At 40.3% G+C, this 23,902-nt stretch overlaps 1 protein-coding gene across 1 annotated transcript in view; it reads left to right on the forward strand.

Moving 5' to 3' along the window:
- SPOCK1 (SPARC (osteonectin), cwcv and kazal like domains proteoglycan 1) overlaps positions 1-23,902 on the forward strand; it is a 287,013-nt gene that overhangs the window by 208,409 nt on the left and 54,702 nt on the right. The window contains exon 6 of the mRNA XM_031047384.2: positions 17,199-17,313. Coding sequence (XP_030903244.1) covers positions 17,199-17,313 — 115 coding nt within the window. The remainder of the gene's footprint in view (positions 1-17,198; positions 17,314-23,902) is intronic.

A 23,902-nucleotide genomic window follows, 5' to 3' on the forward strand; every position in this document is an offset into this window, starting at 1 on the left:
AAAGACTACACTTTTCCTTAAATCTAAAAGCGTCTTCTAAATCTTGTTGTATTTAGTTTGAACATTTATCTGATACACCTGATCCTTTATTTCCAGACTCAGTTACATCAACTCCAGGCTCTCTGATGTAGTTTGGCTACTGTAAGGTGACTTGCCCAGGAGAAGGCACTGGGAGGCAAAGAATGTGGTCAACCCAGTACAAATATGGGCCTAAACAGGGTGAAGGCTTTTGCTCCTGTAAGATATACCACTATGTCTGGTGGCAAGAGATATGTCAATGCTAACATCCATGGGCAGCATACTTTCAATGGGAAGTTAGTTTTACCTGCTGTAAGCTGCCAGAATAACACATTTAATACTTCAAACAGTTACTTTTACCAGGCACTGGGATTGCCATTTCATCTCTACATCAGAGGTGGGGTGAGACTGTATCTTCCACAAGCAAAGGCACCCTCAACCTTTGGGGTTCCCTTATGGAAGACTTGTTCAGCTTTGCTAGGATATCAGTGCTTTTGATAAAGTTATCCTGTAGGTGCTGGTGCTTAACACAGGGGTTAGGTGGGGACACTTCAGTCTTCACAGTTGTTTGTCTACTTTCTTTTCAGCAGTGATTTTACTTGGAGATACTGAATCCAGTCTTGCAGCTCTAAATGTTCCTTCCTACTGATGCCAAAAGTTACGGGCTGCAGGTTGAGGGCAGTTAACTGTTATTGTGTTCACTTATCTATTTCTTAGGACCATATAGCATCTATAAAAAGAAAAAGAAACTGTTCCTTGGGAAATGGAAATAGGAAATAGGGCATGTAAAGATTAATTCAAAATGCATTTATGAAGCAGGAATGTTATGAGCTCACATGGTCATACACAGACAGCTTTTGCTGTCAAATAGAGTGAGATATTAGGTTAATAAAATGAATAATACATAAATTGATGGCTGTGACTACAGGTTAGGATTAAGCAGAAGACATCTGAATTGAATCTGCAGCAAACAGCTTTCATCTGTGCTAAAGGCTCATAGCATCAAAGAAAATATAATAAGAGATGTTCTTTGCTCTTGCTTAATTAACACTTTCCAATTAGCAGGAAAGGTGATCAGGATTATTGGGGCCAAAACCTGAGGCTCCAAAAGTGCCTAATCCACCACTGCAAGGGTAATTCTGTGATCCCAAACATGTTTGCCATAGATTTGCTCTCTGATGTTGAAATACAGCCTAATGTCTGATAAGAAGTTTGTTAGGGTTTTTTTTCAGTCAGCTTTCTCAGATTACTGCAATAATAGAAAGGTATGAATAATGGATTTGGATGATGTGATAGCTGTAATTCAGAAATGACAGGTGAAAAACTCTTGTAGATTTATAGGTGAAAGTGAATAATGTTTCTGCTATGGTGATAAATTTGGTATTATTGTTATCTAAATTTCAGCTGCTTTTCTTCTGTTTGTTGGTTCCATATATTTTTATTAAAGTAGTTTTCAGACCTGAATCATAACCACATATACCTGGTAGGAGATCATTTTGAGCAACAGCCAAGCTAATCTATGACTAAACAGGGATTGTATTGGTTGGAAAAATCAAATTAGAAGAATTAATCATTTATTTCCTTGGGAAACAGCCCTGCAGGTGGTTGCAACAGAATATTTAAATGGTAGTCAGCAATAGTTTCCTGGTATTTCAACCTCAGATCTTCTATTCATTCCTGTCTTCTATTGGGAAAGCTTTGAATAAGCCTGGTGAATTCCAAATAACTGCAATGGAGCTTATGAATCTCAGTTGAAATGGCTTGAACAAAGCTTTCTTCGTTATCACTGGTTATCTCTACATTGATGTGGTGAGTGAAACCCAGTCCATCCGTGTCTAAAACTTTATAATCTAATTCTTCCTCAGAGAAGATGCTGTGCAACTTCAGTATCAAACCTAGCAGTTTACCAGTAAATTGAGTGACCCACTTAAAGGTACCTTTATAAGCAAATCTGAGACAGGAGTTGACACTGAAACTCCGCTATCTTCTTCCCTTGGGGAGAAGCTCTCATGACAAAGCATATGCTGTGCTTTAAGGGTGGCAGATTACTCTGTGGGATTTAGTGCTTTGTTAATATGCTCAAGACATCGTCTTTCACTACTGTGTGAGCTGAGAGCACTGTCTGGATTTTTTATGTCCCTTGTTCATCTCTGGCTCCCTCATTTTACAACTTTGGCTTTGGGCTGTATCGTGGGTTTGGGAGGAGAATCATTTGCCACCTCCCAGAATATGATATTCTCTAAGCCTTGTGTTTCCTCTGTATGAACAGTCATTTCCCTGCTTCTGCTCAGCTCCGAGATACTACTGGTGGAGATGTAAAAAGACAATCTTGATTTCACAGGCTCTTCTTTATGCATTCAGCTTTTCTGTATAATGACTTTAGTTGTATCTCTGTATCCATGGTTTTTGGAAAGGTGAAGAGAAAGGAATCATCCTTTCCTATCCCTTCTTTCCTCTCATCATCTGATCCCCTTGTTTTTGTGCTATTCCCCCTTATCTTCAATGGAGAGCTACTGTCTCCATAGATGGAGCTCTCTGCACAGGCACTGCCCCTGCCTCTTGAGAGCTGCACTAAGCAGACAGTCACTTTCCTTGGTGCAAAACTCACTTAAAATCATCACCACCTCTATCCTACCTTTTTTTCCACTTTATGCTGGTGTGCAAGCCACTGCCATGATATCAATCCATTTCCTAACACAGGCTTTGATATAATAATAGCCAAATGCCCTCCTTGTTCCTGAGCATCATCTTTGTTTTGGGAACAGGGAGGAAACAGTGGGATAAGCCAAGCAGTCACACATCGTTACACAGAGGATGTGGTGTGGATATAAAAAGCAACAATGTGTGCAGGGAAAACGTTTTCTATAGCGTATCCAGGAGGCTGGAAAGGAAAGCCAGTTGTATAATTCATGTTAGGTGCCCTTGCTGCTGATCATGAGTTTAGTCTTGATCTTGGCAAATCAGTCACTCTTAGAGAGTGACAAGGAAATGCAGCACTGGTGACAGGCTGTATTGTGAATATACTTAAGGTCTTGGCTAGAGCACAGTGCTAGCCCAGAATACAGGCTCAGGGCCTCACTAGACAGGCACTCTTGTCAGGGGCAGTTGCGACAATCTAATCTTTCTTAAATTAAATGTTTTTCTACCCAGGTTGTTGTGCAAATCAGTCATGTTCCCTCGGTTTCCAACCATCAGCCCACTGCTTGGGGGATAGATTTTCTTGGTGATCCCATGTACAGGGCTGCAGTTGACTTCTGCACGCGGCTGTCATCCTTCAGCATCATTCTGACAGCACAGTTCACGCACTCTCATTTCATTTTTAAACCAAATGATCCAGATCACGTCCCCTCCCCAGAACCTTGATGAGTGGAACCCTCCCTATTGAGATGAGGCAAAATGCCTAAGGGCAGTGAGTGTTTATCCATAGGGCTGGTCAGGCTGTGTTCAGAATAAGAAGGGACTAATGCCTTTCCTGAGGGGTGGAGACCAGTAACCACTGCCTTATTAAATGCTGCCCAATGGAAGTGGGGGCTCGGATGTATAACTGGTTATTTGGGAAATACTGATTTCTTAGGTAAATCTTTTGATTCTTGAGCTATTTATATTTTAGGAAAAAATCTCATTCTAATGGGCTGAATCCTCTTTAAAATTGTAAAAGCATTCTAAGTGTCTTTCATGGAATTCTGAAGCATGCAAATTTGACTTCAAGCTACAGTTTTACTTAGGTTTCTATGGGGTAAACATTAGCAGGAACATTCTTGTATTGTATTCGCTCAATCCTGTAATATTACACAGAAGCTGGAGTAGATGGCATTTTCCAGTTCAAAAGGTCTACTAATATTAATGAGGTTGTTGTACATCTCATTGTAGGAGCACACTTTTAATCTTCTGGAGTCTTAAAGTTCTTTGGGAGATAACATCTAAGTTTTAGTGAAAAGTTTCATTCCTGATTAATTTATATTACAGACAAGAAGAGCTGTGTGTCAAACCTCCTCTTCACAGTGACTAGCTGGGAATACATTATTCCCAAGAATTAGTAGTTTTGTTAGTGTTCAGACTCTATGACATTTCCTGGAATTTTACAGGGTTTTTTAAATGTAAACTTGTTGGGTTTGAAGTTGGCCTATTAAATGGAGAAAAACTGAGGAGTTTTGAGCAGTTGATGTGTATAGGGTCCATGAACTACTTTCCTTGGCCACAAAAGGTATGGAAGAAAAGCGAAGCTGTTTCCCAGAGATTTAAAGTCATGCTATAGTAGAGTGAATGTTTAAGTGCTGGTAACTAAACACAAGTCTGAAAGCCCTCTATATTAGAGTGTATCTTTAGTTCTCTGGTCTGGTTAATTGGGTGTTGTTGTCTCTCTGGATTTAAATATCATCGCTCCCTTTGTACAACCCATTATGTTGTGTGCTGGTGCAGAGCATTTGGTATTTTCTGCTGTAGAATTGGCTGCACTTGAGCAATAAGTATGCCTTTATACCCTTATAAATACATAGGGCTTTGACCCCTTTGTAGATGAAAAGAGACATATAAATGGGAATTTCATTGTGTAATTGTCTTACTGAATGGTTTTCAGTAAGTGCTAAGCAGGGCAGATGCACTACCAGTCAAGTACTTTTGGGATCTTATTTGAGCATTAACAATGCTCTCTTAGCTGCCTGTTTTACAGAATGTACAATATTCTTTCTCACAAAACTTACCTGAATATAAATGTTCGCACCTTACCTTGTGTTGCACCAAGGTTGCAGCAACTTCTCACTAGAAATTGCCCACAAGGTTATAAACTTTCTTGAGAAACTTAGTGCCTTGACCTAGAGTAAGTGTGAGAGTAAGAGAAGTTTGTGTTACTTGTAAAGCTTTTTTATTTAGGAGGCAAGCGTGCTGTAGAATGCTTCAGCTTTGGAAGAGGTTCTTGAAGCCTTTTCATTTCTTCAGGGTCTATGGCCTTTTCCCTCTGTTCCCTTAAGGACAGATACTGAAACTATTCAGATAGATGAACTTAACTGAAGTAGCAAAATTAAAGTCAGACTTGTTGCAAACTAGGATTTTCATGTTTCTTGTTGTGCACTTCATTAAACCAGAAGGGTTGTTTTTTAGATAAGCATTTGTCATATCCATGTCAGATTTCTCAAAGAACATGGTGAATTAACAGGACGTGTTTAATGCAGTCTTGACAGAAAGGTTAATGAGAATTCAGAATGCAGCAAGGAGGGGAAATAATACGTACTGCTCCAGGTGAAAACTACAAGGAACCAAAGTAAGTTGTAATTCAGCTTGTCTTAAGCTGAGGTATTTATTTGTCCTACAGTGGATGTAATTAAAAATGCTTTAAGCAGTTTTCCCCTTTGGTAATATTCCCTGCTATCAATTCGTAATGCAGCAGGACCTAGAAGGCAGGTGCCTCTGGGCTGAATGTGTTTTGGATCGGGGGTGTTCTGCCCTTTGTACTCTGAAAGGAAGAGGATTTGTGCCTCTGCCTGGTTCAGACTCTGTAAGATTGAGGTTATACGGCTGAGAAAGGAGAAGAGGAAAAGTGGAAATGAAGGCAAATGTCATGGTTGCATCCTGACGATGGTGGGAGCTGTGGTTTATGGCTAAGTGGCTTTATCCCATCATTACTCATGTTGCGTGAGTCCAACTACTCAGATGATGGTGAAGGGGGCACAGGACAGTGAAGCATGTGGTTTCCTTGCACTTAACAGTGACACCTGCAAACGTCTGGGTATTTATATAGCTTATAGAGAAGTCCAACAATTTCCCAGGCCTTCGTCTAAGGCTGCAACAACTTTCATTGAGCAGGATGATCAAAGTATGAAGCAACTAAGTCTGAGCAGCCTGTAGTTGGTTGATGATTTACCCTATGCAGTGAATGCTTTTCACTGAGCAAGAGAACAACCTTTCAGGAGAAGTCAGCAACAAGTAAGGATCGTAAGCACAGTATTTGTTCTTCTGGGGAAAGCTACCAATCTCGATGATGGTAATCACAGGGCTTCTTTTCCAACTTGATTAGAATTGCACTTGCAACTGCCAAATCAAACAAATTGGCATGTGATGGACAAAACTTAAACCCCCATCAGTTACATACACTTGTTTGTCTACAGTTACCTTTGTACTGAGGGCAACCTGATTACTTTTGTCTTTAGTTCAGCTTGCCTGTTGTATGTTTTATGTGTAAAAGCAATGTTATTTCTAAAATCCTGATTTCTGCAGCCAGAGTCAAATAGGAGAAAAATCAGTTGCGTGATGAATCATATGCCAAAGTTCAAGCACTGAAAGTTGTGCTTTTGACAGGAAGAGGAAACAAGATAATCTTAGAGTTTATTGTGTCAACTCGTCGGTAATTACACAAGCTTAAATAAAAATGTCATTTGCACTAATTTAGTTACTTTATTCCAAGCTTCATGTCTGCATTCAGTTAAAATGTAAAAGTCCTTGTTCCCGTATCCAGGCAATGTGATACAAGGGTTGTAAACCAGGGGGATTAGCTGCTTTGGGGAATCTGGCTTGCAAGAGACTTATATTCCAGGATCCTTTCTCTTTATGCATGGGCAGAAGATGCACCAATGCTTGAGGTGCTTTAATATTGTGATCCTAAATGCTCTGACCTTCCCGAGAGTTGCCAGCCTCTTAGCTTCTTTTTCAGTTTCAGAATTCATATTTTGAGCTTTTACCCACAAACAGCTTATTTGAGCCATTTAAAACATCAAAGGAGCTGTTTCTTGGCTTGGATACATCTTTAATTTAAAGCAGATTTATTAAAGACCGAACCAGGGTAATACTGCAAAAGGATTAGCTGTGGTTACTTGATTTCTGAGCAAACAGACTAATTCTGCTTTCTTTGTACGGGTGTATTTCACAGCGAGTCCATTCACTGAGCATAGAACTAGGCCTGAGGGGTGGGGTTTTTTTTTCCTTTTAAAATATTTCTTATTGTTTCTATTGTCATCTTTAGAAATCAGAAGCATTGCTGAAAGCTTCAACTTCAAAGGTTAAGCCAGCTTACTCTTCGTTGGTTGTTATGCTCCAAAACACATCCTAAAGCTTCTTTGCAAGCGACTGCCAAATGCTTTGTTTCAGTGCTTCTTAGCATTGGGGCTTTCAGTTTGGCTTTTGTTTTGATTTATTCTTCACAAGAATCCTGAGAAGTCAATTAAAAGATAGATAGGCATTCTTAGCACTTGAATCTTGTTGCTATTCTGAGAGCAACCAGAGCAGTGGTACTGCAGGATGCTGTTTAGAGATGGAGCAAGTCTGAAGTGTAAGTACTAATACAAAACAACAGACAAAACCTCTGAGATCTGAAAGTTTACTTGATACTGTACATTTCATACATCAAACTCAAACACAGGAAGGAAGTTTACAGAACGTGGAAAAAGGGACACACACTGAAGAATATAGGTCCGTTGTCAGAGTATGCATGGGTGCGATGAGGAAGGGTAAGGTGCATTTAGTCTGGCCCCTTGCCAGATCGAATTCTGTTTTCAGCGGTGCCCAATGACAGGATAATGGGCAACAAGCATGAACTGAAACACAGGAAGTTCCATCTGAACATGATGAATAGTCCATATGTAGTTCCATCTGAATATGAAATTACTTTGAGGGTGACAGGACTGGAACAGGCTGCCCCAGAGAGGTCATGGAGTCTCCTCTGGAGATGCTCAAAACCCACCTAGATGTGATCCTATGCAACCTGTTCTAGGTGAACCTGCTTTAGCAGGGGGTTTGGGCTGGATGATTTCCAAACAGAAAGCATTTGACTGCAGCTGCTGATTGGTTAGGGAGATTTGGCTGAGAGGTTTTTGAGGTGCTGAGATATTGCCATCATACCAATTACATAAAAGCCTGAAGGGAACATGCCTCCCCTTTATAGTGATCTCCAGATGCTGCTTTTTGCCCAGGTATGTACAGATGGATCTGAGAACAGCTGAGTAGATGGAGCATTGCCTCATCTGAAATCTAGGTGAATACAGTTGTATGTTGTAGTTAAATTGCTGTTTGAAATATCATTGAGTGGAAACCCTCTGCTTGGGGATCTGAATGCCTTGCATTGCCTTCAATCGGCCATATGTAGGCAGTTGTTTTGTTGGTAGCTGGAGTATCTGTATGTGCATAGAGACACAGATCGTTACCTCTTGATTATGTTCACATTATCTAATGTGTCATCTCCATGAGAGAAATTAAACTGCCTTTAGTAATTTGAAGCAAGTAAAAATGACAAATCATTGTTCTCATGTGATCAGTAAATGGCTGCAGAATGGGGACGCATCTCAATTACATGGCAAGTACATTTCAAGCAACATCGATCATTCCAAAGCTCCAATTGTTTCCCTGTGATTTTCTTTACTTTTAAACTAAGATGGCTTTGGTCTATTAAAAAAAAATCAAGTGGCTTCTTTCCATTTCAGTAACACTATTAGTTATGAAATCTCAGCTCATAATTAAGAAGAGTTAGAATAGAGAATGATTTCATAGAGACAAAAGCAATATAATATGTATATAGAAATGAAAAAAAAACATGCAATAGGAAAGTGATTTTTAAGGTCCACATCTTGGGATGTGGCAGGCTAGTGTACTGGAAAGCAAAAACTCCCATATGCAGCTAAAAAATAGTCATCATTAGTGAGCTATCATGCAAATCCTGCAGAAAGAAAAAGGAGGAGACATTTAGCAACAGGAAATGCTGTTGGATGTGAATGTAGAATCTGGGCTGTAAGATATGTCTTTAGGATTTTATTTTTTTTAAATAAGCCAGCATTGCTGCCTCCATTTGCATTTAGATTCTGATTCTTCAGGAATTAACATCTCCAAAGGCAGTTTCTAGCAATAATTACTAGACATCGTGCATGATTATGCCCTGCAATAAAGCGCCCTGCCAAGATCCCCAAGTTAGTTCCAACCTGTGGCAGTGAGTCCTCTGCATGCAGGAGGAGGCTGTGGGGCTGTGCTGCCTGGGTCCCAGAGCTGCCCCTTGGCAATGGGTGACTTTGCATCATCACCTTGGCACACCAGCTCCTGCGCTGGTGCGCAAGGAACCAGCTGGCACAGCCCAGAGGGTGGGTATGGTCTTGGTACTCAACATCTATCACCAAATCCAGAATTCAGTGGCTCTGTTGAGGAGAGGACAAGGGTGTGCTTACCTTGCGTGTAGGGTGGTTGGCAGATTTAACAGTCTGGTACTTTGTGTTAAATCTTAGGGAGGAGGAGGACGGATGGGTGTCTTTATTTTGTCCTGTCCATTCATAGTGATAGAAGTGCTTTGTCTTCATTTACCTTTTAACTTCGCCTGGTCTCTTCAGCCAGCGAAGGAAAAGCTGAAATCAGCATTGCACGATTGTTTCCACTTACAAATTGACTCTTCCATGTCAAGTTCCAGTGCTGTCTGGACTCAGTAAGCACCTGAATTTCTTACAAGATGGTAAACCACCTGAGATATGCCCCCACACACCTTGGCCTAAGTGTTTCCAGAACTGGCATCTAAATTTGTTTCGAAAACCAAATTTAATTTCTCTATGACATGCTAGATTTAGGTGCCTAGAACCGTTATCTTGTTTGTTCGCCGTTTTCATTGTTACATAACATTACTAAATGGTCCTTCGAATGCCCTCTGCCTCCTGTATCCAGTGCTGTGACCTTACATGCCATATCATCTAGCTGATGCAATTAATGGCTTCTGATTGCCAGCTATTTCTCAGGGCAATTTGTTTTGTAGTAAAGCAGCATTTTGTCCTTCAGTGCTCTGTCTACAAGTCCCCAAATAAGCTGAGTTTTGCTTTGTCCATAAGGGCAGTTTGCAGTAGCATGAGTACATGGTGATTTCCTTGGTTTGCAGTCCTGCCATTCAAAATGCTGGAACGGTCCAAGAAGCCTACAAGCAGTCCCTGTGCTAACTCATCAGCTATCAGACAGTTTGAGAAATGGTGCTTTTGATACTTGGGGGTTCCCCCCCCCCCAAGTCTGTAGTTCTTTCTTTGGGCAGCTTTACTACTGCTTCTTCTGGCTGTGGCATGTAGGGCTTGTACCCCATGGTCACATCCTCTCTTGTAAGGATCTCTCATGTGCTAATCTCAAGGCAAGGAAGAGGCATGAACTCTTCTTATGAGCAGAGCTGACCCTCTCCCGAGCATTCAGGCTTTTTGTTATTCTAAGCCAACTCTTTGACTTTAACTGATGAAAACAAGGAGCCCTACTGCTCTTCTCACATTAAGAAATTGAAACCTATTTTTAGAGGAGTGCACAGTTCTAATTATAGCGTGGAGCCACATAATAATGCAATTAATGCCATCCTGAATTGCAGGATAGCTGCCTTTTGCAACTCAGTTTGCTCTTTGCTGAAGCCCAGGAAAGGATCCAATTGCCTTTTCCTGGAAGAGGAACCATTAGGGTCTTTCCAGTTGCTCTGGAAATGACAGATATTTAAACTTCTGGTATAAGAGTCAAAACCACGTAACTTATTGACTGCATATAGCTGAGACCTAACAAAAAAAAAAAAAAAGGTAGCTGAAAATTAAAGAAGTTGTGTTAAATTTCAAAATCCTAAAATCCAGAAGCTGAATTTTAGGGACCTGATCTGTGTGCTCGGAGCATCTGCAGCTGACAGTATATAGGATGTGATCTGCTGGCTTAAAGAGAGATGTTTAAAGATCACCTGGGTCTCAGCTTTCCTTCTGTTCTGAGGTTAATTTTGCCCCGAGGGCAAAGTCCTGCAGCTCTCCCTCATTAGAGCCATAGAGGGCAGAGCCATGAAGCACAGAGCAGTTTGTGACCCTCGAGGTTTGCTCTGTGAGACCTTTTGGTGTTACTGCATTCAGCTGCATAAACCTGTTCAACCTCTTTAACAGCGATGTCTTGGATCCTGTCTCTTCTTGACCCCACACCTGGGAGCTGTTCTCTTTCTCTGTCACATTATGAGCCCACTAGTCCATCAGCTAAGTGTGCAAGGAGAGATTTGCTCGAATATTTGTTGTTTACCTGAGTTATAAGGTCTTTTGTGTCATTTCTTGCAGAAAGGGGAATTTCAAAGCAAATCAGCTATAACATCTGCTTCAAAGCTACAGCTAGCCCGCATTTTAAAACTGGCTCAATATGTATTTACACAGTAGATTGTTCGTGTTAGACTCTATTCTACCGCTGGTATGCATGCATAACTCCCATTCATATCAGCACCAGCTATGTGTTCTCAGGAGAACAGAGCTCCTTATTAGAACTCCAGGTTTTTAAGCTATATTTGTCCAGCTTTTATTGCAAAGATAAAGTGCTGTATGTTCATCTAGTAACTGTTCTAATAGAAAACAACAATTTTATTCTCCATCCTTCCCTTTACTGCAATAACACAAGCCAGTCCCATCCTGAAGCACAGCACATACAGGGCAGGAAGCCCTGCTGCGGGAAGCTTACCTGAGCAGTTGTTTTCAGGTTTTACAGAGCCTAAAAAGTTTGGAGCATTCCCATTAAACCTTTAATGTATGGATGAAGTAGGAATGGGCCATGTAACATTTCTTCAGGGATTTGAAGAAAAGATGCTGAACCTTTCTCTTGGTTTGAGAGTGTCCCAAATATGGCATTTTTCTTCTCATGAAAACTGAACAGAGGCATGTAAAGAAAATGCTGGCAAGAGTCCTAGCTAAGGAAGCGATGGCAAGCACTGCTCTAAAGCTTGTAAACAACCAACCCCTCTCAAACGGGTGCCTGAATTCCAATGGCTTCTAATTATCTGCTGAGACAGATAGGTACAAAAAACTTCTGACATGAAGAAACTGTCATATATATATATACATACATATATATATATGCTGTAATTTCAGAAAGTTCTAGCTTCTGCCAGTGGCAGGTACTGAGTGAAAAATAAGGTAGAAAATAATGAGCTTTTTTTATTTGTATGTGAAGCTTAGAAGAGACATATTGTGAGTGAACAAAAGATGCGCCATAAACCAAACTGCACTGAAATAATTCTCGGTGGGAATGTAAAAAGCTGCAGGGTGCTAAAGAAGATGCAGTGTCTTCCAGGCAAGAATACTGTTCATCAACAGAGTTTTAGAGCCACTGTTATTAGCAAGATGTAACATTTCAGGGTTTTAACATAGGTTTTAATTAGCTTGCTATAAAATTTAACCTCCTATTGCAATTTTCAGTCTTATGAGAAGGAGACGTCATGGTACTTTATCTTCATCATGTATATTGTGCTCTAATTCCTACGTGCTCCCACCAGTCTTTCACCCCACTGCTGCCTTACTTGATGCATTTTAACCAAATATGTGAGTTCTTTGTGTCGGGATTCGAAGCTCTACAATGTGGTTTAGAGACTGTACTAAGCTGTCCACATAGACATTCATTAGTCAGATGTGTAAAAGATCACAGGAACTTACTCAACAATATTACTTATGTGCAGGTGAGCCAAAACCCGGCTGCCAAAAGTTGAAAACCAGTATAAAGACAGAGATACACTGTTTCATTGCATCATTAAAAAAATATCTGGATTATTCTCTAGCAGGGACTCCAGAATGGAGACTGACAGACAAGAATAAAATAGCTCAGAATAAATTTTATGTAGCTGTTTTCTTTCTCCCTCAAACGTGAATGCTTATGCAAAACACATTGCTGTAGATGCACTGACAATAAAGAGGGAATCATTATACCGGTAGTGGATTCTCAAGGGAACACTTGAGCCAAAACACACTCTGCAATAATTTCCCACATCTTAGTTGAATAAATTAATTTATGAATTTTCCATGAATATCTTCAACCATTTCTCCCCTCATATATTTTATTGATCTCCATATGCTTTTAGCGACAAATAACAGAGCTGCTTTTCTATTTGCAGTAAAACAGTTTAGAGATGTTTATGTGGGCCTTGGGGTTCATAGTCAACAAACACAGCTCAGACAACAGGGAGGTAGCAGAGAAATATGAAGTTTGATAGGACCCAGGGAGTCCTACTAGGAGGAAAACTCAGCAGAGTCAAGGTACATACACTGATACCAGCAGTGAGATGAGTCCCCAAACTGTGCCTGCTCCCCATGAGTCTACTGTAGAACTGCTACAAGGAGCTTCATCATTCATACCTTGAAAACATGCAATGTCCCTTTGATGAGAAGGACTTGTAGGTTGGATCATAGCTTCATTTAATGTTTTGTCTAGTACTGTGTATCTTTTTATTTCCATGTGAGAAGGAGATGATGATGGCAAAAGGAAAGAGGGCACATAGGTTTTCTCCACAGAAGTGGAAATGCAGTGTTCATGGTCTGGAAAAAGCCAACAGACTGCTTTTAGACTGCAGATGCAGTGGCTGAGCAGTCCAAAGACTTCATTATTGCTACACAAGATGTCATCTGTGGCCATTCTGACTCTATCACTTAGTTTGGCTTAGGCAATGTAATTTAATACAAAGTTGAGCTATTCATACAAGTTATTACAGCAAGTAAGAATACCATCGCATGGAAAATATGCTTCCTGTTTTTCTTTAGGAAAGGGAAAAAGTTACATACAGTGATTAGGTGTTGAAAAGTAATGAATATTATCCAAATTTAATATTTAAAACAATGGAATACTTTGATCTTCCTCCCCCCAAACCAATCTGCCATCCCAGTTCTATACATATACAAACACCCAACACCTTAAACAAGCATAGTGGGTATATAATGTGGTTAATCACAGATGTAAATTCATTTGCGTCTGATTGTACTGTTGTGATCTTCAAGTTTAGCCCTCCTTGCTCTGCACACTCAGGTGAAAGAAGTAGCTCTTTTAAAGCAGTTTCTTTTTTTTTTGGTTTATTTTGAGCTTTTTGGTTGCCATTTTTATTACTCCTAAAGCCGAGGCAAAACTTGCCTTGCTGTTTCTAAGTATAAAGCTCTTTCTTAAGTGCACATAAAAACAGGCTTGAAATAGGCCTTACCATCTTAAAGGGTGATATATATATATATATATGAAGCATAATTGCTAATGATTTAGATACATAATTTACATTTATTATACATAATAAATATGTACTAATTGATGTTCTTTGAAGGATTAAATTATCAACTTCAGCTGCAAGAAGATTTATGCCTGTGCTCTCAATCACATACTGACTATCAGAATACGCTGCAGAAAGAGGCATTGCCGTCAGGACTGTGCACTCAGATAGTGTTGTCCTTTCTGTTTTCCTTTCCTTCTGATGTGCTTTTCCTTGCATTTATGTTCTGTGCAGACTGTATTTATGTAGTAAACTGATGAATAATAAGTACTTACTTTCCCTTCAGTCTTGCAAGAAATTAGTGCAAAGTGCAAGCTAAGCTTTGCATGTGTTTGTGTGTGGCTGTGCATTTCCTAAATCAGAAGGGCTGAACATCACACAGAGCATGCAGCCACCCTGGTGCACTGAAGTTCAGAATGGCCAGGAGATAATGTCAACAGATGTAGGCACAGGATAATGGTCTCCTGCTGCTAGATTAAAGCCTGGGCAAAGATGATCCGTTTTAACAAAAACAAACGGAGGCAAAGCCAAGATATTTGCAGTACTTTCAAAGCAGGAGGCATTTATCTTGTCACAACATCCTGTTCTGTTCTCCTGCCTTCCACTGTATCAAAATAACAGAAGATGATGCTGTGATTTTCATCAGTGGCTGTTGCTAGACAAGCTCCAGTTGCCCACTGCATCCTCGCTGGGTAACTCCATCTCATGACACTGTGTGTCCTTCAGCCTTCAAACAAGCTGCATGTTTCAGAGCATGTTGTGTCACACTGTGTAAGCGTGCTGGCCTACTTTTAATTGAACAAGAAGTAATATACAGCAAAACTCAGCCCTATCAAAGGGGTTTTACAGCCCAGCGTTTCCAGTTTCCCCTGGCAGGAGGCAGTCTGCAGGGAGAAGTGCCAGCCTCAGCGCTGCAGGCAAAACTCCCCCTTGCACTAACAGCCCTTGGATTCTGATCTGGTAAAATCAATGCTTGAAGATGACAAAAATCCTAAAGGAATTCAGTTTGTTAGGTATCAAGCCAAGGAGAACACCACACACACACACACACACACACACAGTTTTGTTCCTGCTTCCATGTGCTCTTTTCTTTTACTCCATGTTATTAGCATGTTAGTCTGGTCTCTAGCAGCCCTGCTGCTGGGGTGAGTCTGGGGAAAATGTCCATGGGGCCCTAACTGCAGAAAGAACAACTTACACAGGCACAAAGCTCTTAGAGGGATGTCAGCAATAAAATACATGTAATGCAAACAGCAAAGGCTGTGAGCAGTCAGTGTGTTATAAATCAGGGCTTTTAACCGGCATGTTGTCTCATCTGTCCAATACTGCACATGTCCTGCTGCCCTAAATGGTTTGAATGTGGTGACTGTCAAGAGGTGCTCTAAAACCCATCTGCAGAGCTGTTAAGGAAGGGGAAATAACAGGTCGCTGAGATGAGCGGCTCCAATGCCAGCATGATCAGCAATGAGTGCTCCGTCTGCTGCACAGGGGGTTTCCCAAACCAAGAGAATCTTAGGGGAGCAGAGGGTGGTGTCAGGAGCCCCCAGTTCAAGTCACAGTGGTCAACAGGACCTGGGCAGGGCCAGGAGCAAGCCAAGACAGCCTTTCACGTGTGTAAAAGAAGCCATTGGGAGCACCAGTGACTGGAAGAATCACCGCATGGTGGGAAACAGTGCATGGGGCAGCAGCTGGCAAGGAAGGGCACTTAAGGAAATGCTCTCAAGTTGCACCAGAGAAGGTTTGGATTGGATGTTAGGAAACATTTCCTCACCAAAAGGGTTGTCGGGCATTAGAACAGACTGCCCAGGGAAGTGGTGGAGTCACAATCCTTTGGAGGTACTTGGAAAAGTGGCACCTGGGGACATGGTTTAGTGGTGGGCTTGGCTGTGAGGGATTAACTTGATGATCTTAAAAGTCCTTCTAATTTGAACAATTCAGTGGTTCAAAGTAATACGTAGATATAGGGAACTGTACTGCTCGTGGTTTAATCTTCACTCTTCAGTTTTACAATTTTATTGTATTTCTGGAGTTGGCTGCAAGATGAATGGTTATTTTTAGGAGTGGTGCTGTTAACTGTTTGTCGTGGTTTAAAACCAAACCCGCACGCAGCTCGTTCACTCACTCCCCCCCTTGCTCCCCCAACTCCCGGAGAGTTAGGAAGGAGAATCCAAAGAATGTAGCCCCCACGTGTTGTGATAAGAACGGTTTAATAGCTAAGGTATAACACAAATCACTCCTGCTACTACTACTACAAATAATAATGATAAAGCCAATAACAAGTGAAGAGAATACAAAACCTCACCAGCCACCGACCCATAACTCACCCCACCCTGCCCGACCAAGCACTGACCGATACCTCCTCCATCCCCCCCAGAGCTCCAGCCCTTCTGGGTCTCTCTCGGTTACCTCCTGGGTATGACGTGCTATGGTATGGAATACCTCTTTGGCTAGCCTGGGTCAGGTGTCCTGTCTCTCCTTCCTCCCGGCTTCCCCTCCTCCCTGGCAGAGCATGAGGCTCAGAAAAGGCCTTGGACAAACCAAACATTTGAGCAGTAACTCAAAACATACTTGCTATCAGCAACCGTTCTCAGCCCAAAAGTCAAAACACAGCACTGCACCAGCTACCAAGAAGGAGAAAAATGACTGCTACTGCTCAAACCAGGACACTGTTAAAGCAGTTTATTGGTAGGAGTCATTGAAGATTTCCCCCTTGTTCAGAGAAGCTAGCATGTTGAAGGACCTCTCATCAACTGATGAGCTGATTTGCTTCTCACTATGAGCCCACTGCTCCCAGCTCCTCAAAAGGCCAAACTAATAAATCAGTAATGGTAACAGGTAGTAGATGGCATGATTTCACACCTGACATGCGGGAAGGCAGCACAGGAAACACATGGGATTCTGGAGGCTTGTATGTTCTTCCCAGCTGTGCCACTGATCTCGTAGGTGACCTGGAAGAAATGGTTTTAATTTTCTATGCTGTAGATTCCATATACTTAAGCAGGAAATAACAACACTTTACAAGGATCATTTACAAGTGCAAAACTCTGCATAGGAAGTGGCTATTATTGTTATCTGTAATAATAAAAACAACAGCATTTCAATAGACTGAAGTTTTGCAATCTGTCCAATGTCATTACTGCTAAATGCAATTTCTCATTTCATCCACAGCTGCTGCTTTTATGTCTGGTCCTAATTCAAAATGTCTTCTTGCTTTTTTTAACGGTTCTAGTGCAAGTTGGAGTTTCATGCATGTACTACTGGCAAAACCATCACAGCTCGATGCGAAGGGCCCTGCCCCTGCCTTCCAGCACCTGAAAGTTCAAAACACAAGACAGAGAAGACTGGTAAGTTAAGCTGCTAATGGAAATGTAACAGATTAATTGGTTCCTGCTATGTTCTTAGAAAAACAGAAGATATTTCTTAACTAGGATATTTTATATGTAATGCGTCTGAGAAGAAGTGAAGGTACAACTAATCCTTTGCTAAACACATAGTGCTTTCAAACATCTTAACTGCTGTAAAACTAACACCCACTTGGTAGTCTCATAGGAAACCTGAGTTCTGGCTAATGATCTCATTTCTGAGTGAAAATATTTTGAATGAAAATATTGAATCATCATAAAAGAAGACAGGAATGAAAAAATGCTACTTGATGGCTCATTTCTTCTTAGGGTAAAAAAAAAATCATCAGTAGTCTGCGTGTTAACCAGAAAGTTGTTTGAAGGCACACATATATATTACATGGAATCTGAGTTATCATTTTAATCTCTATTAACGTTATCATTACAAGTCAAATATGTATTAAATACTTATCTGTATTTATATAGGATATTGTTTCAATAACAACCCCATTGCAAACAATGTTATATAAAACTGAAGGCTGGAGTCTCAACACAAATGGCCATTTTCCCAGCCAGCTCTCCTGTGAGTATTCTAATTATGTCTGAAAGCCTGGTGAGGTAATTCACTCCCTCAGGTCTTTTCCAAGGAAATAAGCACAAGCTGTCCCCGAGTGACCTCATCTAAAGGGAATTAGCCCTTGCAAAAGAGGCTGACTACAAGTTCAGCATCAGAGCAAGTGCCCCAGCCAGATTCTGAGTGTTTCCATCCTGCTATGGGGAAAGTCCTTTGGAAGAGTTGTTACTTGTGGATGTGGTTTCTTAATACGACTGCAGATGTGATGGTGAGAGCATCTGGGCCAAAGGGAGCACTAGCTTGCTTTTAAGTTAAGGGTTGTCTCCTCCTTCTTAGGAGGAGTGCTAAGAGGGTTAACTCAGCTGCTGGGCTCCTGTGTTTTAGTAGTTCACAAAGCCAAAGCAGTGACTTACACAGGGTTTGCTCTGTCGTGTTAAGCAGTGAAACTCATTTATTTGCTTTGTGCATCACATGAAGTATAAAAAAGGTGAAGCTTTAGCAATGGTCTGTTTGACCCAAAATGGTTGAGAACCTCTTAGCTCGCACTCCTCCCCACTGTGGACACGTTCTGAGAGTAATGGGCACAGAAACAGAAAGACAAAGTTTAAACACCACTTCCTGTGGTTAGTTCAGGCCCTGTCACTTCAGTTTGAAAACACTGATGTGGCTGCTGGTGGTGATTCACACACCATAGTCTTTAGCACAACAGTTTGCATGTTAGACCTCCTCTACTTTCTAACACAAGAAGTGATTCTCCAGCCTAGACTCTGAAAATTCAGGTTTACTCAATTTTTTTGCAAACCACAGATATTTTTCTGCATAACTATCAAACTTAGATGAAGTATTTTAGATGGCGAAGTTCAGAAATCAATATATAACTGTAATATTGCTTTATGCAGCTTGACTCTTTCGGTTACAGTATACCACTGATAAATTGCCTTATTCATATTTTCTATTTCTTGTAGCCCTTATCAAGCTAGAAGAAATATTTCTTTTCCTCTGCCCTTTCTATCTCTTTGCCCTTATCAGAAAGCGTATCCGATTAATAAATCTTCAGTGACATTTTAAGCTTACGATTTCATTCACACAAGAGAAAAAAAGCTTCTAATAACCCTTATCTTGATAAATGCAATTTGACAGGGAATACATATTCTGAAACCCAGGCTTTTGGTTTGCTTGATTCAAAACTTTAACTCCAGCCAACAAGGCATTAATTTAATGGATTGGTTGATCTGGGGAGCAGCTTTCCTGAAGGCTTCTTCAAGAGGCCAAACTTCTGCTAATGCTGCTCCTGGCATTGTGCTGGTGCAAGGTTGTTAAATGCCTCAATTCTGCTGTCTTCAGTGTGGCATGAAGACAGTGTTCTGCCCCCTTGGAGGAGCACAGTCACCTGGGAAATAGGGAAATCCTGTATATATGGAAATATTCAACATGCTGGAGAGACCAGTTATCTCCTGCATAGACTGTATGCGAGAAACTGCTCATGAGCCTGATTATAGTGTTATAAGCAAAGTACTTGTGCAGGCCTGGGAGTGATTATGTGTGTGCCTATATATGCATATGCAAAAGCATAATAGCAGTATAATAGTTTGCTCTATCACTGTTTCTTTCTGGGGTTAGGTGCTGAAATGCTCACAAAAGAGTTTGGTATTGAGAATAAATCAATAGCAAACAGGCTTTCTAAGTTGTTTTATCTTAAATATTATTCTGGATTTTTGAATGTGCTGGTGATGTCTCAGTTAAAGACTTCCTTTAACTTCCTTCTTCAGTCCCCTTTCTTCAGACATTGTCTCTTCACTTGACCCACTGTGTAATGGAGTCTCAAACTGAATATTTCAGAGTTTGTCAGGCTTTTAAAGAAGAGCTCCCAGGAGAAAACATGAGTATTTCTATATGCCAGTATAAATTTTACCCAGGTGCAATTTAAGCAGTCCCTGAGAAGGGATTTGGTGTTGTGTGTGTCTGCCCTTTACAGTCTGGAAGCCAGCCAGCTTTCCCTGTATTTATGAGAGAATTATGAATTCTTATCACTGACCACAAATTCCATAGCCCTGCATTTTGTCAGATTCCTTTATTTGCTCAACAAATAGTGTCACCGGACTTTGGAGAAATAAGCCCTGGCTAGTATCTGAGGGGACAAATGTGACGTGTGCAAGGCAATCATGTGGCGGAGCATGGCAGGCAGTCCCTGAAGCCTGGTCATAGTGGCACATGGATGATGTCCCTTTCATCAAATCTCCAGACCTCTCCATCTGGAGCTGCTGACTAGCACTGTGGTTGCTTGATAACTTAGTGTTTTCTCTAGTCGTCACACAAAATTGCTCTATTTTCCTCTTATAATATGATGGTATTGTTAATATTGCCAGATTGGTATAGAAATCCATAGTTTGATATCTCATATAAAACTTGGTATGCAAGAGTTGTGTAGACTGATGGGACTTGGTTTCTGCTCCTTTTTTAGGTGCCAGGTTCGTGAAATCCATTCGAATACAGCATAATTTGAAATAGAAAATGGTAGAGAACTAAACCTCCTGCCTTATACAGATGTATCAGTGGAAAATACTAAGGAGAATTACAGTACAAATGCTTCCAGCAAAATGGAAATGCAGCTCTTGGAGCTACCACATAAACTTTTTATGCCTGTTATACAACAAGGTTAAATGTGTGTGGTTGTGAACTTCCAATTTGAAGATAGTTTGCTTTAATCTTTGTACATTCACTCAATCATATTCAAATATTATTCCATGATAAATTACTTCCAGAAATTAAAATTGTACAGGAACATTTAATTTCCAGAGTTCTTTAATTCTAAATGTTGTGACCTTTTTTTTTTCATATGCTTGTGAATAAAATTGGCAGCAGCATCAAAGAAAAGCCATCTAAGCCTATGTGTCCAAAGGTGACAATTGACTGCAGTGTTCAAGTTGTATTCCTTCCTCCTCCTTAGGCTTCTCCAAAAACATCTCTGCTTTGAGGATGAAAATCAAGACTAACAGTCGTGTTAAAAACTGGAATTCCATTTATAATGCTAACTGGTACTAGGGAGACATTAATAAAATAACATGAAAGCAAAAGAAAACTGCACTAGAACTATTGCCTTTAACGGTAACTAAGAACAAGAAAATCTTTCTACCATAAGGTTAAATCTTTGAAGGGATGGCAGGAACGTGTTCTTCATTTTCTTAAATGGAATTTTGAGTCAGGGTCTAAGAGGTAGGAAATAAGACTCCATGAGGGTACTAATAGAAGATTTTGAAAATGAAGACAAGTCCTAATGCTTTTTCTCTTTGCTTTTTGAGGCCCATTTAGACTCCTTGGGTTTATCAAAACACTTGATATGCTTCATTATTCACAGCAGTATCCCAGCCTTACAATATGCTTCCATGATAACTGCTGATTTTCAGCTTGGTTACTCAGAGAAAAAGGTTGAGCTATATCTGCCCTGAGGTTAGCTGCCCTTTCAGAACATACGCGGCCCTTTTATCTAATATTATAAAATGGATAAGGCTATAATTTCAACAAAAGAAAAGGACTGGTTAGTGACTCTTAGTGGCATCTAAGTGACAGAAGTTATTTAAGACATAAAGTTCTGTCTGCTGGTGGTTTTCAGGTACCTCTTCACAAAAGCTCTGCAACATTAACTAGAGTTCTCAACAAGCAGGACTTACTTTGATACTAGCTGAAGCTTCTAAAATCCCTTCATAAAGAAAGGACTTCAGATGAAGAACAGCCACTTTTAGTCTTCAGAACGTATTGGCAAGGAAAGAGATTTTTTTTCCCCCATGAATATGCTGTTGATTCTGTTAAAAAGACAATTTTAGGCAATGACTGGGGCATCTCCTGGCAAATATGGATTTATAGTTGCAATAATGTGGTTCTGTCAGCTTCCCCTGTGCTTGTTTGTACCTGTGTTAGCAGTGTGGTAGCTCAGGCAGCATGGTAAGTGTTTGTCAGCAATCGTGTGCTCTTTGTGACCATACCCACTTTTAGTGTTTTCTAAGAAGCTGAGTGCCATGCTCCCAACATATTAGTCTTCATTTATTGCCATCAGGCTGCAGAACCACTGGAGCATGAATGGATGCAATAGTTCAAAGCAGGCTTATCCCTATCTGTGCTTTGTGTCTTTTTGACCTTGCAGAAACACCTAAGGCAATTTCTAAGAAAATGCCATTATCTTGATAAGGGGATGTAAGGACCATAGCAGAAGCAAATATATTCAATTACACTGAGTGGTGTTTAAATTACTAAAGGGAACCAAGAGAACATTTTTAACTTACAGGAACAGGTCTTGGCAAGCTGCAGCAAGAATCTACCTTGTTTGGGGTATAGTTTAAGGTATGAATTGTAGCATTTATCTACCAGCCCTATTGGGTGTGATGGATAAGAAGATGTAATGTTCCATTCCTTTATAACAACAGCACTCAATGCATGAAGTTCATTTAAAGAAATGTTTCCCAAATGAATTGTATTGCTTCTTGTGTTTTGAATGACTGACAACTAAAAGAATTTAAAGTCTTGGAACTAAGTCTTTCTTTGAAGCCTACTTTCAGCAAATATTTCAGTTTCAAATTGCTGTTCACAGGTTTTCATGACTACAGAGCACATCATTTTAAAGTTTATGAAGATGAAGTGTGAGTCATGAACATGGTAAAGTCGAAATTGGTTCCTGGGTTTGATTTGCCAGGAAGTTTTTCATGTTGTGGCTTTAGCTTTGAAAAAAAGACTCCTTCTGATACTGAATTTCCAAGTAGATTTTTAAATCATTTATTTGAGTCTTGAACTCTGGGAAAATAAAATTATTCAAAAATTAGGATTGCTGAAAGTTTCAAAGCTTTTGTTATACCTTATTAAAACTAGGAGGGGTTTTCTACTGTTTTACAGAGGAGAAACTGTGTTGGTTCAAATCAAAGAGTAACTTCCAACGCAGAGCAGATAGAAGGTCATAGAATGCAGTGATGTGTTTTCTGGACACTGACATGATCCTTCTCTGGACTTCAGCTGTAAAGAGAGTAGGATTATTAGCTCTAAACTATGCAGGATCTGATATTTTGGATCCAAACTTATCTGTGTGAAAACTGTAATTCAGTCTTTTAATCTGTTACATGATGAAATGTCCTCGCCCAAATAAATCTATGATGTAAACAACTGTATCTGTAATTAATAATAATTATTACTATTATGTTTACTGTTATTTGCCCACAAGTTTTCAGACAAGCAAATCATTTTATTATTCCTTTCCTGAAAGCATGAAAGATTAACTTTCTTCATTTCTGCTAGAAACTGTCTGTGAGTAGTGAAGTGGCTGCACCCAATTAATATTTGATAAAAAGAAAGTGAGAAGCAGGCAAGAACAAATACCTTTGCTCTTCGATGATGGTGTCACCATCACTTACTCCTATCAGAAGCAAAAAGCTTCAATACAGAAGCATCAAAATGAAGGTCTTGCCAGGGTCTGAAGAAAGAGCAAAGTGATGGTGTCTGGAGACGTTTTGTTCTGCTGCTTGACCTCACATGCATCTTCCTTTGGTGCACCAGTTTTTCCTGATTGGTTTTTGTATTCCTACACCACTTCATCCTGATATCATCTGCTATGTCTGTCAAGGTGTGTTTTGTATAAACTCATATGCAGAGCTAGCCTTGGAAGAGCTCAGGAAACACCAATTTAATGCAAATCCTTTTGCTGTAGCTCAGAAAGATGGTGATGCCTTTTCAAGAGGCTTGATTGAGAGGCCTTTTCCTTCTTTGCTGAAGTAAATGTTGGTGTGATTGTGTAGTTAACCATGCCCACAAACTATGAGGGCTGCTTAGCAAAGCTTGGTGTTCATAACTCATTACCTGCGTAGGAAGTTCTCCATGAGCTCAGTGCATATAAGTCTCTTCCTGGTCCGTTTTGCAAAAGCTGATCATCCCAAAGCATTTATAACTGAGCAATAGATGTTGCTGAATTGGAAACATTAAAACTGCATCTATTTATATCACTCTGAAATTATATCACTTACCTTGCCATCAAATCATACA

Source organism: Melopsittacus undulatus, chromosome 10, assembly GCF_012275295.1.
Source record: "Melopsittacus undulatus isolate bMelUnd1 chromosome 10, bMelUnd1.mat.Z, whole genome shotgun sequence".
Classification (NCBI taxonomy): domain Eukaryota; kingdom Metazoa; phylum Chordata; class Aves; order Psittaciformes; family Psittaculidae; genus Melopsittacus; species Melopsittacus undulatus.